The sequence below is a fragment of the Centruroides sculpturatus genome, unplaced genomic scaffold (genome assembly GCF_000671375.1).
Source record: "Centruroides sculpturatus isolate CEXI.00-Female unplaced genomic scaffold, Cexi_2.0 scaffold1052, whole genome shotgun sequence".
In the NCBI taxonomy this organism is placed as follows: domain Eukaryota; kingdom Metazoa; phylum Arthropoda; class Arachnida; order Scorpiones; family Buthidae; genus Centruroides; species Centruroides sculpturatus.
This window is the reverse complement of record NW_019385255.1, coordinates 260,561-281,819: the sequence shown is the minus strand read 5'-3', so window position 1 is coordinate 281,819 and position 21,259 is coordinate 260,561. Positions and strand designations below refer to the sequence as shown.

General features: G+C 27.4%; 1 protein-coding gene across 1 annotated transcript in view; it reads right to left on the bottom strand.

The window, feature by feature from the left end:
* Positions 1-2,441: 2,441 nt before the first annotated feature.
* Positions 2,442-21,259, bottom strand: part of LOC111636781 (plexin-A2-like) — a 111,570-nt gene continuing 92,752 nt past the window's right edge. Inside the window, exons 6-7 of the mRNA XM_023382109.1 lie at positions 15,949-16,078; positions 2,442-2,612 (exon numbers count right to left, since the gene is read on the bottom strand). Of these exons, the coding sequence (XP_023237877.1) occupies positions 2,442-2,612; positions 15,949-16,078 (301 nt within the window). The remainder of the gene's footprint in view (positions 2,613-15,948; positions 16,079-21,259) is intronic.

The following is a 21,259-nucleotide window of genomic DNA, read 5'->3' as shown; positions in this document are numbered from 1 at the left end:
ACAACTTATTTTTATATAATTAAAAATTATATTTTTTAGTAATTTAATAAACAATATCCAAATATTTAAAATAAATACCTTCAAAAAGAATTATAAAAATTATAATCTTTTTCTAAAAACATTTCTTTATTTACACAAACTATATTTTTGTTACATGAACTGTTGATATTCAGAAGTTGTGGTAAACATATTGATAATATCCATTTCTCTTTTCCTTTTGTAAGATATTTTTCCCATTTATTTTATATCTCAGTAAACATTACTTATAAAGTAAATGCTAAACTTTTCAATACAGAGTGAATAAAAAGATAAGCACTACATAAAACTTTTGAAGTAGATAAAAGTTTATTTGATCTTAGCAATAATGCTTTTTTTTATCCAATCCATTACTTAAATCAATAATTAAAATTGAAAATTCATAAAATAAATATATTTAAATATTAATCAAGCATATTTTTGTTGCACTGAAAATACTTAAATATTAGTAAATATTTTAACAATATAAAATACCTTTTATCAAAATTACTTTTCTATCATTAATAAATGCTATTTTGGAAGAACATGCTTTCTTAAACTTTTATACTAAACTATACTTTGCACAATTTAATATTAAATAAAATATACTTTTTAAATAAATATATTTTATATGTTTAGAAATAAATAAAAGTAGAGAAATAAAAATAAATATTTAAAACCAATTTTAAGCATTTTAATATTTCAGCTTTCAATTATTTTTAATTCCTTCATTATTTTATTATATTCCTTCATTATAGCGATTAATTATTTACACAAATTACAAAAAACAATATTTTTTTAGTTTTCAAACTGACATACTAAATTACTTAAAATTAAAAAATGGATTTGAAAAGTAATGCTCTTGTTTGAAAATTATAAAAGAAGTTTGATTAAACTTAAGTCAATATTGAAAATAGACAAAGAGTTGCATCATATTGGAAACTAAAATTGAACTGACTGCTTAGTTAAAGAAAATAAAAAGATATTTATTTAATTACAAACTTTTTGATCTTTACTCTAGCCATCCTGTTTCTACAAATCACAAGCTCTATGGTTAACATTCTTTTATTTTAAATTTTGATTTTCTCTGTTATTCAATTCATTTGTAAACTGAAAATTTCCAGAATAATGGCCAAAACATTTGTAACAAAATAAAATATCTTTTGTTTCTTCAACTGAGCAGTTTGTTCAATTTTGGATTTTTAATTTAATATATTATCATCCTTTTTTTAAAGATATTTTCATATTTTAAAATTATTTTACTACAGAATTATGATTTTATTTGAATTTCTATATTAAAAAGAATATAGTAAGTAACAATCTTTCTTTTTTCTTTTCCAATTAAAAATAAATTGTTTTACAGCAGAATATACATATTTTCCATCTTATAAAATGTTTATTTTCTCAATATTATTTTAACTGATGAAAATAATGTGAGTATAACAAATGTATAAAGAATTTTTTTTTATCAAGTTAAATAATAATTCAGTTTTCTATAAATTTTTTGAGTAGACCTGAATCAAGTTATTAGTTTTTTCATAAATGGTCTAGCTATTATTAAAATAAAAAAGCAAAAAGCATATATAGCAAATACGAAAAATGTATTTTAAAAATTCATAAAAAGTGAAAATGTATTGGTTATTTCAATTTTTATCATTGAATATTTGTGTAATATTAATTTATTTTAGAAACATTAAATCTATAATTTATACAATGCCATAAAGTGAAAATGTAATTGCAAATATTGATTTATTTCTGCTGAAAGAAAACATATTTTGTAGCACTAAACTAAACTGTATAAGTTACTAAATCCTGCTCTTGAAAAGGGTCAATCAACTACTTTAAATGGTAAATTGATACTTTCTATAAAAAGAACAGTGTTCATTCTTTTAAAAAAAATATTAAATATATTTTTTGTTAAGCAAGATATCAGTATATTCATTTTATATACATGAAACATCTACAAAAATGTAGTACTTGTTTTACCAATTTTTTATATTTCATTATTTGCTAATTTTAAAAAGTAATATTTATTGTAAACACTTTTAATAAATGTAACTAAATATTTATTTTAGACACTTCACTGATTGAAAATTATTTTAAAACAAACTTGGCTAATTTGGCTATTATTAATATAATTAACTATTAACACAATAAATTATTAACACTAATCAGCTGATTAATCAGTATCGACTGATAATGTGTGACCAATTAATTGGTAATTGGCCATTTTGCTTATCGATGCATCCTTACTAACAACTAAACAGTAATGTATTTCAATTTAAATATTATATGTACTTTTTAACTATAACATGCACTTTGTTCTGATTAAGGAAAAATTTCAAATGTTTAACTGTTCCATTTTCTCTAAACTTTAATTATGGTGCTTACTATCTTTTACACCCAAACCCTTCATATAATTATGTTCAATTATAATTAAATTGTGATATTGGAGGAAGAGAATCAGTGTGAGGAGTAGCACAATTCACTCCATTTGATGAGCGTGTTGCATTTGTTACAAGAGTTTTTCCTAAAGCAGTAAAAGCACAGAAAAAGTGTCCTTCCAAAACAGGCAAGTTTCCAATAAGTAAACTCAACTGGAATGAAAATGTATAAGCTAATTAAAATATGCAACAACTTTTAATTTTTGAATTTTATTTATTATTTTTATATAATTAAAAATTATATTTTTTAGTAATTTAATAAACAATATCCAAATATTTAAAATAAATACCTTCAAAAAGAATTATAAAAATTATAATCTTTTTCTAAAAACATTTCTTTATTTACACAAACTATATTTTTGTTACATGAACTGTTGATATTCAGAAGTTGTGGTAAACATATTGATAATATCCATTTCTCTTTTCCTTTTGTAAGATATTTTTTCCATTTATTTTATATCTCAGTAAACATTACTTATAAAGTAAATGCTAAACTTTTCAATACAGAGTGAATAAAAAGATAAGCACTACATAAAACTTTTGAAGTAGATAAAAGTTTATTTGATCTTAGCAATAATGCTTTTTTTTTATCCAATCCATTACTTAAATCAATAATTAAAATTGAAAATTCATAAAATAAATATATTTAAATATTAATCAAGCATATTTTTGTTGCACTGAAAATACTTAAATATTAGTAAATATTTTAACAATATAAAATACCTTTTATCAAAATTACTTTTCTATCATTAATAAATGCTATTTTGGAAGAACATGCTTTCTTAAACTTTTATACTAAACTATACTTTGCACAATTTAATATTAAATAAAATATACTTTTTAAATAAATATATTTTATATGTTTAGAAATAAATAAAAGTAGAGAAATAAAAATAAATATTTAAAACCAATTTTAAGCATTTTAATATTTCAGCTTTCAATTATTTTTAATTCCTTCATTATTTTATTATATTCCTTCATTATAGCGATTAATTATTTACACAAATTACAAAAAACAATATTTTTTTAGTTTTCAAACTGACATACTAAATTACTTAAAATTAAAAAATGGATTTGAAAAGTAATGCTCTTGTTTGAAAATTATAAAAGAAGTTTGATTAAACTTAAGTCAATATTGAAAATAGACAAAGAGTTGCATCATATTGGAAACTAAAATTGAACTGACTGCTTAGTTAAAGAAAATAAAAAAATATTTATTTAATTACAAACTTTTTGATCTTTACTCTAGCCATCCTGTTTCTACAAATCACAAGCTCTATGGTTAACATTCTTTTATTTTAAATTTTGATTTTCTCTGTTATTCAATTCATTTGTAAACTGAAAATTTCCAGAATANGTAAGATATTTTTCCCATTTATTTTATATCTCAGTAAACATTACTTATAAAGTAAATGCTAAACTTTTCAATACAGAGTGAATAAAAAGATAAGCACTACATAAAACTTTTGAAGTAGATAAAAGTTTATTTGATCTTAGCAATAATGCTTTTTTTTATCCAATCCATTACTTAAATCAATAATTAAAATTGAAAATTCATAAAATAAATATATTTAAATATTAATCAAGCATATTTTTGTTGCACTGAAAATACTTAAATATTAGTAAATATTTTAACAATATAAAATACCTTTTATCAAAATTACTTTTCTATCATTAATAAATGCTATTTTGGAAGAACATGCTTTCTTAAACTTTTATACTAAACTATACTTTGCACAATTTAATATTAAATAAAATATACTTTTTAAATAAATATATTTTATATGTTTAGAAATAAATAAAAGTAGAGAAATAAAAATAAATATTTAAAACCAATTTTAAGCATTTTAATATTTCAGCTTTCAATTATTTTTAATTCCTTCATTATTTTATTATATTCCTTCATTATAGCGATTAATTATTTACACAAATTACAAAAAAAAATATTTTTTTAGTTTTCAAACTGACATACTAAATTACTTAAAATTAAAAAATGGATTTGAAAAGTAATGCTCTTGTTTGAAAATTATAAAAGAAGTTTGATTAAACTTAAGTCAATATTGAAAATAGACAAAGAGTTGCATCATATTGGAAACTAAAATTGAACTGACTGCTTAGTTAAAGAAAATAAAAAAATATTTATTTAATTACAAACTTTTTGATCTTTACTCTAGCCATCCTGTTTCTACAAATCACAAGCTCTATGGTTAACATTCTTTTATTTTAAATTTTGATTTTCTCTGTTATTCAATTCATTTGTAAACTGAAAATTTCCAGAATAATGGCCAAAACATTTGTAACAAAATAAAATATCTTTTGTTTCTTCAACTGAGCAGTTTGTTCAATTTTGGATTTTTAATTTAATATATTATCATCCTTTTTTTAAAGATATTTTCATATTTTAAAATTATTTTACTACAGAATTATGATTTTATTTGAATTTCTATATTAAAAAGAATATAGTAAGTAACAATCTTTCTTTTTTCTTTTCCAATTAAAAATAAATTGTTTTACAGCAGAATATACATATTTTCCATCTTATAAAATGTTTATTTTCTCAATATTATTTTAACTGATGAAAATAATGTGAGTATAACAAATGTATAAAGAATTTTTTTTTATCAAGTTAAATAATAATTCAGTTTTCTATAAATTTTTTGAGTAGACCTGAATCAAGTTATTAGTTTTTTCATAAATGGTCTAGCTATTATTAAAATAAAAAAGCAAAAAGCATATATAGCAAATACGAAAAATGTATTTTAAAAATTCATAAAAAGTGAAAATGTATTGGTTATTTCAATTTTTATCATTGAATATTTGTGTAATATTAATTTATTTTAGAAACATTAAATCTATAATTTATACAATGCCATAAAGTGAAAATGTAATTGCAAATATTGATTTATTTCTGCTGAAAGAAAACATATTTTGTAGCACTAAACTAAACTGTATAAGTTACTAAATCCTGCTCTTGAAAAGGGTCAATCAACTACTTTAAATGGTAAATTGATACTTTCTATAAAAAGAACAGTGTTCATTCTTTTAAAAAAAATATTAAATATATTTTTTGTTAAGCAAGATATCAGTATATTCATTTTATATACATGAAACATCTACAAAAATGTAGTACTTGTTTTACCAATTTTTTATATTTCATTATTTGCTAATTTTAAAAAGTAATATTTATTGTAAACACTTTTAATAAATGTAACTAAATATTTATTTTAGACACTTCACTGATTGAAAATTATTTTAAAACAAACTTGGCTAATTTGGCTATTATTAATATAATTAACTATTAACACAATAAATTATTAACACTAATCAGCTGATTAATCAGTATCGACTGATAATGTGTGACCAATTAATTGGTAATTGGCCATTTTGCTTATCGATGCATCCTTACTAACAACTAAACAGTAATGTATTTCAATTTAAATATTATATGTACTTTTTAACTATAACATGCACTTTGTTCTGATTAAGGAAAAATTTCAAATGTTTAACTGTTCCATTTTCTCTAAACTTTAATTATGGTGCTTACTATCTTTTACACCCAAACCCTTCATATAATTATGTTCAATTATAATTAAATTGTGAAAATAAACTAATCTGTAAATTATTTACTTCTTAAATAGTTAAAATATAATTAAAAATGTTATTTAATAGGCTAATTAAGAAAGTTCAAATCCTTTAAAAATTTAAATGAATTGTTGTTGAAATGAATTGAAAATAATTTAAATGAATTAAATGAATATTAATTGCTAAATTAAAATCAAAATGAATGTAAAAAATAACCTAAAGACATGTTTTGCACAAAATTTGATACTTCTACTGATTTTAAACATTTTTAATATTAATGTAAATTAATGATAATTAAATTAAAATATATTATTTTCTTTGTGATTTATTAGAATAAAAGTTAAAAGATTTTCATTATTAAATTTGTTTGGAAATTATTAATTTCATCTTTAGAAATTCAAAACTACAGTAAGTTATATTAAATTATTTAATATTAAATAATAATTCAATATTATTTGCAATCATTTTGTTTTTGTAGAATAAAAAAAGTATAATATCTGAAGGATAACAGGAACTATACTGTATTCCAAAAATTCTTAGAAGCTAAAGCTAGCATTTGAATTTAATATAGAATATTTTCTCACAAATATTAAAAGAGAACGACTCTATTAAAATTTTAGATATTATTTTTAAATTAAAAATTAAAATTTATTTCAAAATATACTTTTACATAAATCCAAATTTTTGCAGAATAAACTGATTAATTGGTTCAGTGAATTCTGAAACAAACAAGAGTCTTGTTAGACTAAATGGTATCATGACAGGTTAATTATGTGAAATAGAATTAAATCATTATTGATTATTAATTAATTAAAACTAAAATTTTTACATTAATTTAAATATTTCTTGTATATATTTGGATTCATATAAAAATTGTGTTAAATTTTAAATTTTTAATGTGAAAAAACATATCTAAAATTTTCATTGATGCTCTTTTAATAATATTTGTGATAAAATTTCTTATATTAATTTCAAATGCTTTAATTTTTTAACAATTTTTAAAATATAATCCTTGTTTTCCTTTACATATTAGATTTGTCCTTCCTATGTTTATAAAAAATTATCATGACCTTGAACAGTTTTTTGAAAATGAAAATATTAATTTGTCATTTTTTTGAACTTATGAATATGAAATTAAATGAATTCTAAAAAAATTTAGTAATTTAAATCATTCAACTCCTTTCTATTTAAAACTGTTTTCTCGTGAATTTAACAATTTATTTATTTGGAAGTCAGTGTTTATATAATTATTCATTAAAATTAAATTATTGCTTTCAGATGCCATTATACTTAATTATCAAACCATAAAAATTGTTTGCTTTTGCACAATTATATATTAACTACACTGTTCAACTATTCAGATACTTGTATTTAGTGCATAAAAACAATAAAATATACTGTTTTTTCCCTTGAGATTATTTATAGTTGTAAGATAGCAGAAATTCTCTTTAATTGTCTTTAATAATAACATTTCGCGAATTACACAACAATTGTTGTTCTTAGCTACCTGAGAAAGTCTCCCGTTACATTTTCTCGAAAGCAACATGACTCTTTCTCGTGAACTATTAACCTCTGCATGGCCAAAATCGTCCATGAATATCATCAGAGACGGCCGAAAAGAGAGTCGCCGTTTTAGTCCTCGGAGAGGAAAGAAGTCGTCCTCCCTTCAATCATCATCCATCTAATCGTCACCGAATTAATCGTCGCCCATAGGATAAACTTTTTTGTGTGTGTGTGTGTTAGTGCACGATCGCCTGGATAACTAAAAATACCCATCAGAACTGGATACATCCTGAAAAAACCCATAAGAAGATCTTGTTCTCCAATTCAACAAGACCCAACTGGGATCTATTATCAAAGGTATTTATCACCCCGCGAATCGTATGTGAACTCTCTCTCTCCGCGACAACACTTTATCCAATAGATTTTTAAATAAACCATTGTTAATTGTTAAGTGTATCTGAGTTACATCCAATGTTGTCTCTTGAATCGACATTACGAATCTGTCTGATCACGTACGGGACCGCTTGCGCGACAGCGTGACGTAATCGCCGTCTCGTTTTCCGTGTTTCGAGAAACACGGTGGTGTCAATCCTGACAGGGCACCAAGGAGGTGCCGACCGAAAGGTCACATAGTTATTTCAGTTAATTTTTTAAATTATCGTTTTGGCAACAATAATTCATCATCTAAAATTTATTAATAAAAATTTCTAAACAAAACAATTATAAAAAATAAAAGAATAAAAATAATTCAATTCATTTGGGATTTTTGGTTATTTAGAAGAAACAAGTACACATGTAACTGCTTTAAGTTCAAATATGTTCTACATTTAAATACTCAACTCAGATTTTCAGAAATAATTCTTTATAACAAAACTCCAAATTTGGAGTTTTGCTATAAAGAACCCTGAAATTTTAAATAAATATTTAAGCTGAATGCATTATAATGCAATGCTGAGAAAACTACACTATTATTTCAACAGAAATCATAACAAATATCAAAATTTACTGTTCTAAACAAGTATATATTCATATATTGGCTTATAACCTATTTGATTAAAAAGTACCTAATATTTACATTAAATAGAGTTTTAAATAAGTTTAAAGAAAATTAAACTCAAAAAAATTTAATGTAGATACAAAAAATGTTTATCTTCTTAACCTTTTCATTTTTTCATATTACTTGTGTAAACTTCTTTGTTGTGAATAGTGAATTTAAATTTTTTGAATTAAAGTATTTTAAAAAGCTTTTCTAAGAATAACTAAAGCATCAGAAAGATTATTTTTCTATTTATTTTTATATAAATTAGCAACATTAACTTATTTTTGAAATTCATTATTATTAAATAAACAAAGTATTTTGGTAATGATATAAAGCTGAATTTTAACACTGTAATTTAGAATATCTATTTTATTTCTTTGAAGTTTGTAAATACTGTAATTTCATTTGGAATAAGTGTAAATGGGATATACAGCAAACATCTCATAAAAATTGCTAGAACATAAATAAAGTTTTCACATAACCTTCTCCAGTGTACGTTCTGGCTCCCTACTGACTGAACATACAGAGAGTTTAAATGGTAATTGTGAGAGATTTGGAGAGAGTTAAAATATTTCAAAAAAATTTGATCAATATTAGATTATACTCTTGTATTACAGATTTTTCTCTCAAATTCATCATATTGAATAATTAATACAGCAGTTTTAAAACCTAAAATTTAAAAATGACAATTGATATTGACATATGTTATATTTTGCCAGGACAGGCTAGCCACTTGGAGTTTTCCAGGTTTTCTCAAAATCTTTAATGCCTAAATAGGGTCCAGTTACCATTAAAAGATCTCCCAGAAGTCATCNTGCATTTAATCTAATTTTAAGTGTTTATGTCTTTAGGTTTTAAATTTATTCATTTGTTTGATCTTATATGGCATATTAATGTATTTTTAAGCTTCCTCAAGATTGATTTGATAGGTTCAAAAATGTTTAAGAATTAAAACTTCTAAATTCCTTTTATTAAAGACTGTTTTCTTAAGACTTTAAAAATTTAATTTTAATTATCTTGATGTCCTTAATAAAAAAAAAATTTTTTTCAACTAATAGCTCTTAGAGTTTATTAAAGTTGTCTTATTTTATCCTTTAATATAAACAGAATGGAATCATTTTATTTTAAACAATTATGCAATAAGATTAAATTCTCAAATGTTATATATATATAAAAGAAACAGGAAAGTTTCACTCAGTACTATTTGTTTTGTAAAAGTAAAGAAATATCTGGTAGTTACTCATGTAGGATTTATCTGTAATAAGAAAAATTAATCTCCATTTTTAAATCATGATATTATAATATAAATGCAGGATGTCCAATAGAGTGGCTAAAAAGTTAGTTAACCAAAATATATTTCAAAATTATTTTAAGAATGATTAAAATTTATTTGAAACAGCTACATATTATTTATGATTTGGTTTATGATTATGATTCATTCAATGGAAATGAATGAAGCATATACTAGTAGTTTCAAATCAGCTTTAATCATTCTTAAAATAATCCTGAAAACATATCTCAGACTTTTGAATTATCTTGTGAATATTTATATATTTTTTTTATATTATCATCATTATTATTAAATAAACAAAGTATTTTGGTAATGATATAAAGCTGAATTTTAACACTGTAATTTAGAATATCTATTTTATTTCTTTGAAGTTTGTAAATACTGTAATTTCATTTGGAATAAGTGTAAATGGGATATACAGCAAACATCTCATAAAAATTGCTAGAACATAAATAAAGTTTTCACATAACCTTCTCCAGTGTACGTTCTGGCTCCCTACTGACTGAACATACAGAGAGTTTAAATGGTAATTGTGAGAGATTTGGAGAGAGTTAAAATATTTCAAAAAAATTTGATCAATATTAGATTATACTCTTGTATTACAGATTTTTCTCTCAAATTCATCATATTGAATAATTAATACAGCAGTTTTAAAACCTAAAATTTAAAAATGACAATTGATATTGACATATGTTATATTTTGCCAGGACAGGCTAGCCACTTGGAGTTTTCCAGGTTTTCTCAAAATCTTTAATGCCTAAATAGGGTCCAGTTACCATTAAAAGATCTCCCAGAAGTCATCCCCCTAGGCCACGGGTCGGCAACTTGCGGCTCGCGAGCCACATGCGGCTCTTTGGATGTGAAGCTGCGGCTCTTTGGATGTGAAGCTGCGGCTCTTTAGTTCCATACGCAAATATTATTTATTTTATCAAAAAAAAAATTTAAAAATCATTCTGAATTGATTAACGAGGATTAGACACTGATTCTATCTCTCAGCCACTTGTACTCGCTTTTCACTGCACCCCTCCCCCGTGACATGTGTCGTCACTGTTGTCAGTCCGTCGAAAGCTCTCGAATGACGCCGTCATCGGATGTTTCTATTATCTAATTTGTTGTGAAAAACACTACTTATATATGAATAAATAGATATTTTTCTTATGAATAAATAGATTAGTTTTTTTTTTAATCAAAAAACTTTATTTATGTGAGTACTATTTATTGTTGGCAAGAAAAAATTTTGTGGCTCTTTAAAAACTTTGAAATGTTGTAAATTGTAATTTTGGCTCTTCCGATTCAAAAGGTTGCCGACCCCTGCCCTAGGCAGATCACTCAAGTGTTGTGTTGCCATAACTAACAAAACAAACAAACAAATCATGGGACTTACGTCAAGGGCTTTCAAGTGTACGAGCTCCTTAGATATATATTTTATATCCGGATATGAAGATCTTGGAGATAGTTGATCGTTATATTGACTGTATGATATGTAACTTTGTCATAATGAAACAAGCTCACCATGATACAACTTTGGTGGTTCTACTTCTAAATATGTTTGAGAACATTCTCAATACAGTACTGAGCAGAAACCTTAACATTGGCCCTTGCAAAAGTGGATGCATACCTTGTCATCTCAACTACCACTTTAAACTTAATTGGACAGTTTTCCTTGCAGCAAATTAACCACACATCCAGCACTTGAGCACTTCATTGAGTGTAGAAAATCCACATTTCTCCATTATAGTAGTTCATGTAATAGTGTGCCTCATCCAATGTAACTGCATATTCAGAGCAACTACCAGCAAGGCAGTTTTCATAAAGCTTACTAGTATTCATCTTCTTACATGTAACAGTGATTTAGATTTTAAAACTGATATTAGTTTCCAATTGTAAATCCTGTATTCTCTCAAAACTTTGGTGAGATTTTCTATATAATGGATAATGGCATTTTGGCTCAATGAACTCAAACCAGATTTACACTTTTTGATGTTATTTTGGGCTGTTTTAAGGTTAGAGTGAAGCAGTTTATTTTCACCAGTTATTTTAGCCTGCCTCTTTATCCAACATTTCTAATTGAAGAGTTTACATCCAAGTTTTAAAAAAACTGTATTTTATTTTGGTGCTGTTCCTTATTTATGCATAGTACTTTCTGAAGTAGCATACAACTGAAACAAATAATTTGTCTGTTGTTTATCACTGTACACAATATTATTCCATGCAAATCTAGTTAAATCCAAGCAACACCTCTGAGCTATATCCAAATAATCAACAGCACTGTTCCATACATGAAACAGAGCATGCATAATACAAGAAATAACAGTTGTGACTGCACCCATAGTGAGAAAAGATTTAAAGTGTTTATCAGAAATGGAGATAAATGTACTAAAAAAATTAAAACAACAAAATTAAATACGAAAAGGAAAAAGAAAAAAAATATAATTACTCCTGTAAGGTAGAATGTACTTGGAAGCACCCTTGTCAGCATAAAAATGTCAGCACAAAAAACAGGACGTATTCCGAATTGGGCGTATTCTAAAGCAGACGTATACCGAGGTACCACTGTATATAATATGTACCACTCTGTATATAGCATTGAATAATTCATTACATTAAAGTCTTTCTCCTGAATGATTTGCAAATATATGAGAGGTCACATGACTTGACATCAGAGTATGATATTGAACAAATGCATTAAATTTTGAATTTAAGTCCAAAAAAGGCTTTCACTGCATGGCATGAGTGTAAGAAAGTCATGTACAGTATATGGGTGAGAGCAGTCAATGCAAAGGATGGCTCATTTTTTTAATTTAAAATACTGTTTATTGAGAAAGACTGAAGTATCTTATTGAATACATTATTGAGAAAGTTACACTCACTATCTGCTGTCACCAAAATTCACAAACTGGTTCATACATTTACCACTGTCAGTGCAGACAAGAAAAGATCCTGGAGTGTACCTGCAAGGAAGGAAGAGAATCCTGAATCTGTTGCATTCCCATGCCTCTAGAAGAAATGGAAACTCTTGAAGAAGAGAACCATACACCTATCTTTGTATAGTTTATACTAGAAGGAGCTGCTGATGGCAAAGAACACAAAAGTAATCAGGGACAATGCAGAATAGCAAGTCACACAGAACAAAACAAGAGCAAGCCCCATGTCCTCAGAACATGGATTTTTACAGATTGGGTGGCTCAATCACATTCTGGTTGGTCTTGAATAGTTTTCCTTGCAACTCAATTGAGCTTTTACCTGTTTCTAGGTGAAAAAATTGAAAACCTTTTCAGACTGTGAGAAAGCTAGATATTGACAATGAATTTAACACTGAATTCGATCCCGATCAAATATGATCTTAGGATCCTGTCTTAAATCAGATGGTGTGTATACCTCTCTCTGACAGTAATTGATGCAATAAGTTTGAAACTGTTCAGAAATTCTACAAGATATAAACAATTTGATAAGATATCTACATTTATTAAGGAAGGAGAGGTGTTAAAGTCTCAACACCTGCAGGATCTCACATAAGTGGGACAATTACTACATATTGTAGACAATAGTAGTAGAAGAAAATGATAACTACTGCTATTTCCAGCCACATTTATTCAACTCCAGCATTCATTCAAAGAGCTAAACTGAAAATAACAAGTCTAGAATAAATTTGTGAAAATATCGAAGAAAAATCTATTACTCATCAAGAATGCAAATTTGCATCATTTTGCATAGTGGACAGACATTGTGCTGTTTAATCAATTCTGGTTCCTAAAATATTAAAATGCTATATTTTACTTATTATTTTTTTATTTTGACAATCAGTCATGTGAAAAAATTCTTTATGTTTTATTTTATAAAGTGAGGACAGGTATCATTAAAAAAAATAGTAATAGCAGTTTATACTCAATAGTTCTCTCTACAGATAGCTCTAAACATTTGCTCTTTAATTATGGATGATCATAATTAAAGAAATGTTCAGAGCTATCTGTAGAGAGAACTATTGAGTACATCTCAATGAAATTTGGTATACAGTTCTGAGTATGAGGTTTCAATTCTCAAGAAAAATTTTACTTCAAAACTCAGCTGCTAATTTATTTCAATTTTAGAGCTACCATCCCTTTAATGTGCATATTATGTGTTTTCTAACAAATTTTGGAAGTTAAAAAATGGTGTACAATAATTTTATTTCAATTACAGATGTGATTATATAAGTGGAACTGGCAATTAAATAAAAAACATAGCTATCTTCCATCTCCATGCTCTAAAAACTGCATTTGCTATACAACACGCTCGGCAACAAGTTGTAATTGATCTGTGTGATAATGTGCACATGTTGTGAAATTCTCTCTCTTAAGACAAGTAGGTTGGAAACATTGCCTTGATAAATGAGGCTAAAAAGCCTTTTTAGGTAGCCCATAACCAAAAGTTGCAGGAGTTCAGATCTGATGATCAATGAGGCCATGATGTTGGATATGATCAGCTAATTATGCTCGCATGTAAAAAATGCTATTGCAACAAGGCTTGATATGTGGGAGTGCATTACTTTGTATAAAAATAGGCCCATACCTAGAGGGGAACCAGGGGAACCACCTCTGGCTTCCATCTAGTTACGGCTAAAAATTTTCAATAAAAAGCTGAAAACATTTGCTTAATGTATATAACAACATTGCCGAAACATGCAAAAGGTCAGTATAGTATCAATTATTTTTTTCCAAAAATCAAAACTGCATACTGAGGATATGTATATCAAATTTGGTTGAGATTTGCTCAATAGTTCTTTTTATAGAATGTTGCACACCTACTCTTTAATTATAATCACCCTATACACTTTTGTCAGATGTTATTACTAATTATCTTATATTGTAAAACTCTTTCAATATATTACTATAATTTTTAATTAAATTAATCTTAATAAATTAATAGACAAAAAAAATAAATTCTGTTTTTAAAAATCTTTCATAATGTTTAATATTCTAAAAATCATTAACAGTCTTCATATATTATAGTAAAACATTACTATAGTACAGTGGGTGATTGGTTAATGAACATAATCCATTCCAAGACTTTGTTCGCTATCCGAATTGTTCGTTAACCGATTATCGATTTACCATAGGTTTCTATGGGAATTTGATTAATTTGTTCTAGAGACCACCAAAAAAATAAAAAATATATACTTTCTTACTACGTTTATTCATATGTAATAACAAAAATACATATATACATGGTCTTGCATTTTTATTAATCATGTTTTTTCCATTTGTGAGGGTTAAAGAATCTGTCTAATGTCGATTGCTTTTCTCTCTTCTTCATGATTTTTCAGAAGTAATTAATAGCATTGTAATTGTAGAGATCCCTGGGCCTATTAACCTCAACCTGGTTTGGATGACATTTGAAGACTGTTGTTCTGACATCACTTTTTCAAAAGATTTTTAATAGAAGATATCGGCATAAATCTGCATTTTCAGAAGAAAACGTAAAAGAATTGTTTCTGTCAGAAATATAAAAGGCTGGAATTACAAGGGAGAGTTTCAAAGTTCGGAGGGATGCTATCCGATCAGTATATACTGGGTAGAACGTCAATGTCGACGTCTCCCGTGCTCCAAAAAGTTTCAAATTGTTGTCTGAAGACGAAGGAAGACCAATTGGTATTCATTATTTTACGTCGCTTCTTTTTGTTTGTTCAGTGAAGTGTTCATTATCCGAACATGTGTTCGTTGTCCGATCATAAAAATCTTTCGCGAAAGTGTTCATTATCTGATTTGTTCGTTAACCAATCACACACTGTACTATACAGTCGACCCCCTATAACACTGTTGATTATTCCGTTTTATATGAATTCCATGTTGTATGAGTCACTTAGATTTTACAAATACATGTGCCGGGCTGTGAACGGCTTACATATTTGTAAAATCTAAGTGACTTGTACAACACGGAATTCATGTAAAACGGAAAAATCAACAGTGTTATAGGGGGGGTCGACTGTAGTTTCCAGTAATGTTTTACCATAGTAAACATTAAACAGTATTCCATTAAATTAAAAATTATGCTAAAGAAATAGAAATGGAATATTTTAATAAAATTTTAAAACTTACAATTCTTGCAGTAGTCCGTTGAATTTGACCAGGATGCACATTTGTAATAGTTGTACATTTTCCACTTTTATATGATAGCCAATATAATGGATCTTGAGCAGCTTCTGCACAGTCACTTCTTAAACTACATCTACAAAAAATTTTAAGATTTATTACTTTAGTTTTAATTTATGAAAATACATAAAGCTTGGCATTATGTTATGATTTACAAAAATCAAACTACAGTAGAGCGTCGTTTATCCAAAAGTTGGTTATCTGAAACGTCGGTTATCTGAAAGAATTCCAGTTGGCAAATTTAAATTTTCGCTAGTGCTGTGGCGCTGCAATCTTTGGCTATGTCTTGGGCTACTCAAATATTTTACGTTTTGATACTAAATTAACTTCTGAAGTATAATTTTTTATTGTTTTTATATTTTTCAATATATTTATTTTGTTTGTACAAAGTAAAGAAATAATTTTTAACGATACAATAGCCGCGATTATTATTTAAAAAAGTTTACGTTAGGCTTAACATCGACAAAAATTCAACGCAAAGCGACACGCAACGGAGAAAAATTTCAGGATGGGATAGGTTAATGTATTTTTTTCGTACATAATTGGTTATCCGAAAAATAAGTTATCCGAACAACCCCAGTCCCCAATTGATTCGGATAAACGACGCTCTACTGTACTTTTTCCAAGTTTCAAATTATTATTATTTATTTTAAAATTTTTCCTTTTTAAATGTTAAACTACTTATATGGCCATCCTCAGCTAAATACAAAAGAAAGATGTAGAATAGATTTGAATTTAAAATTGGCTTTAATTTTAATTTGCAGAGATATACAAACAAAAATTAAGCTTTAAATTTTGCAAAATAGCAAATTGATATAAATTTTTATATTATTTCTATAATATTATGTAATTAAAAAATAAATAAATTAGTAATGATTATTATTAGTAATAAAATTAACTTTTTATGATAAAAGTAAAAATATAAATTGTTCACTGAAATAAATTTTTGAAAATAAAAAGTAAATTATCAAAATTCTAATTTGGCATTTTTATAATTTATAGAAATAAGTTGTAAAACAAAAATTTTATTTTGAATATTAATCTGGAGTTTTGTTGTTTAATTAAGTATATGAAAATAACAGTGATGATAATTATTTATTGATATAGGCTTTTGCTTTAACAATGAAAATTTGTGTTTTTCATATTTTCAGGATAACCCAAAATGGCATATATTCTGCAGACAATTGCAAGAATAAAACTAAAATCTCTGTATAACCTATTCTACCACATACTCCATACCTGCAGGGTAGTCATTGAAAGTAAGATAATAAGTTATGCAGTTTAGAAGCTGCCATCTTAAGCATTAAAATATTGCTTTTTCTGTTTCATTTCTGTTAACAGATCATTGTACTTGTAGATATACATAGACAACTAAGCCCAAATATTCTATAATAATCATATTAATTTTCAGAGTATAATTTGGCTTACTATTAATAATTAATATAAAATAATTTTTTCTAAAGATAATATTAGAAAGTTAGACTACTTTCTTATACTAACTAATAATTATAATAATTTTTGAATTAAATTTAGTTCAAAATAATAATTAATGAAATTGAAACTAAAAGATGGCATTACTAGTAAACAACAACACACAACACCAGAGTATAGTCAACAATGTATCCTACGAACCAATGACTGGTGTTCAAAGAAAAAACAAAACGAAAATCCACCACAAATGTTTTCAAACAAGGGAGTTTGAAAATGTTCATGGTGAATTTTCATTTTGTTCTTTCTTTGAACACCAGTCATCTGTGAGGTCAGCCGATTAGGGTGAGGTTTTTCGACAGCCGAGCGGTTCCTTCTGTCATGTGGGCACAGAATGACTTTCTGAGACAGGTTTACCATCTTTAACCCGTTTATTATATAACAAAAGATTCTTACAACGTTCTTCAAATTTTCAACGTAACACAGCTCGGGGAACAAATTAAAAGTTACTTCAAGGGTCCAACTTTCTCCGTTTGGTCCTTCGATGTCGTACGTTGAGATCGACGGCCCCAGGGCGTGCGGCACAGCTTCGGTGAAAGTCTCTGGTGAAAGGCAAATCGATGCAAATCAAGACGTCACGAGAGAGCGACAGTAAGTCACAGGAGTTGACGAATCGGTCGCTGTTGATAAGTAGGATCACAAAAATCCTGAAGAGGAGCACCAAGAACCAAGAACCTTTGTCCCTTGAGTCGCACGGTTTTATAGATTTCTTAATCATCGTTGCCTCTCCATTGGTCTCTCATAGTCACCTGGTGACAATTCAAAACCTAATGAAGGGCGCGGGAGAGGTCAACGTTGCGACTGAATATGATTCCTCTCTCTCTCGTCACGTTTTCCTCAAATTTATCCGTTTCCATTGTTTAACAAATTTATGAAAAAAACAATTGCATTGTTCAATCGAGACACCTAATCCGTTTCCTTAGTGTCTGAAAAGGAGCTCCTTATTTTCGATCGACACCCCTCATTCGGACCCCTCAATCGACCCCTGTTCGGGTTCTCACACATCCATTTGTAGGATACATTATAGATGGCATTACCTTCATGTTTATTTTTAAACACTTTAAATACTAAGAAATTTACCTCTTTACTCACTGGTCACTCACTAATTCTATTGGAGATATTTATGAACTGTCCAATTTTGCAAATTAAGTATAGAAATAACTAAATATACAAAATTGCTGTGTCAAACTTATCATACAGGAACACATGTGTGGCAAAGAGAATGGACTTTAATATTTAAGACACATTTCTGTACAAAGTTTGTGCATTTTCCCCAATGAACATAAAAAAGAACAAGAAACAATCAAGTATTAAATAAATACAATTTTTGACTTATTAAACATTAATTTTATAGTGTATTTTGTAGACACATGGCAAGTTTTCATGTTATCTTTATTTAGTTAATACAGTATATCTTTTTTGTACACATTTCGGGCTGTGCTAAAATTAGTGTTTAATAAGTCAAAAATACGGAAAAGGACATGGTTTCATACAATTTATCATTTTTATTTTATGACTAATTTCCTTTGTTCAGTAGTAGTAATAAAATAATTTTCTCTATAACTTTCCATAATTCTTCTGTACTAGTGATGTAACGAATATTTGGTTACTATTCGGTATTCGGCCGAATACCGAATATTTAATCACTATTCGGCCGAATACTGAATACCTAAAAACAGGAGTAATAAATAACAAAAACACAATAAATTAATCATTTTGGTATTTAGATTTAATGTTATCGAGTTAGTGTTGTTTGTTTATATTTATTTATAACTTGTAACATGCACAAAATAAAAAAGAAAATAATATTAGTCACATGTATTCACAATTTATAATTACAAAGATCAGCACACGTACACACCTATTCGTTCGAGAATCGTCGCACACATCTGAGGGTCTGACCTTGCCTATCCTTCTTTTTAAGCGCTCGTCTTTGCTCTTCTCTTTCTCTTTCCTCTATCGCTCTAATCCATGTATGCCTGTGCATACATCATAATACGCGCTCACGATACTTTCGATTCGTCACTTTTCCGTCCTAGAGTTCCCATTTTACAATTACGTGACTCAGCCTGGTGATAACGGAGAAAAGAGACAGATAGGACGTCGATATAAGTCACAGTTATGATTTCACAGATTCGAGACAGATTGATAGCCCGAACGACCCCAGGCTTTCGCCCGTGCACACTAAGTGACTTACATTACAAGTATTTAGCTTTCCGAAGTCTATGACAATTGTTTGGCATTGACGGCCGCGAATTTCGTGCCAATAAGCTGCCTCGACTTGTCCGATTATGTTATTGACTCAATTTCATATTTATTTTCACATTTTCACTTCGCGGTCCTTCTCTCTTCTTTTTCCGTTATTTACATGTGTAGGTCATTTCATTGTTATCCACATTTGATATCATCATTTATCACATACTTCCATGATGCTCTTGTCTGTCTGCTACAACTGCCAAGAATTAACGCAATTGGCGAAGCGTAGTGACAGCGGGCCAATAGAGAGCAGGGTCCTCGCCATAATGCGGTTTGCACGCCAATTTTCGTACATGCGTTAATCGAGCCAAATAGTTTGGCCGAATATTTGGCTATTCAGCCACACTCCTGGCCGAATATACTATTCGTTACAACACTATTCTGCACAACTTAAAATTTTTAACTTATAAAAGCTGCACTTTTTCAATTTCAGTTTCAGATAAAATAAATTCTATTTCAGGAAAGGTAAAATGATTTTTAGAAAATGTAAAATTATTTTCCAAAATGATAAGATTGGTTTCAGAAAAAGTAAATTTATATTCAGATACAGCTAAAGTAACATCAATTTTATACAATGATAATTTTTTAACTGGCAATTAGTTAGTTTCTGGATTGGATTGCAATTGAATTAATGCTATATTAAACTGTTGTGAATAAATTGTGCAATTATCAAGTAGAAATTAACTGTAGCATGTATCTATATACAGTAATACCCCGAACTTACGCGATAGGTGGGATCAAGTGATAACTGCGTAAGTCGAATTTGCGTAAGTCAGGGTATAATTTTGCAATTTGTGTAAAATCCAAGTCGGATGTATGTAAGCTAATAAATGTTCTCGTTAATCTTATCTCGTCTTTTGATTCATTCACGGTTACAAGAAATCACCACATAGAGTCTCTCAAGTCTCCGTAGATATAACAAACACAGAAATAAATAACACAAAATAAATTGTAGCTATGTGTGGATTCCGCGCGACATGTCCGAACATGTAAGATGAACAATAGTGTGGGGGGAGTGAGTAATCAAAAGTTGCATGGCGCTCAAACAAAAGACGAATCAACGAGATTTGAAAATCGCGTAACTCCGGGTTCGTGTAAGTCAGGGTAGCGTAAGTCGGGGTATTACTGTATAGCATAACATATCAAAAGTAAAGAAACAAATTAACATTGCAAAAATTGTATTATACAGTGAAACCTGTCTAAAATGGAACTTGAATAAAACAGAAATCTGCCAACACAGAAAAATATCTTGAATTGTGCAGTACCAATTTATCTTTTCCATTTTATTTCCATTCCATTTCCATTTGTATAATAAAATTTTTGCAATGTTAACTTGTTTTAATTTTAGTATGTTAGAGTTAATTTTTAACTGATAATTACACAATTTATTCAGAATAATTTAATATAATATTAATTCAATTGCAATCCAATCCAGAAGCTAACACTAATTGCCAATCAAAAAATTATCATTGTGTAAAATTGTGATGTTAACTTAACTGTATCTGAAAATAAG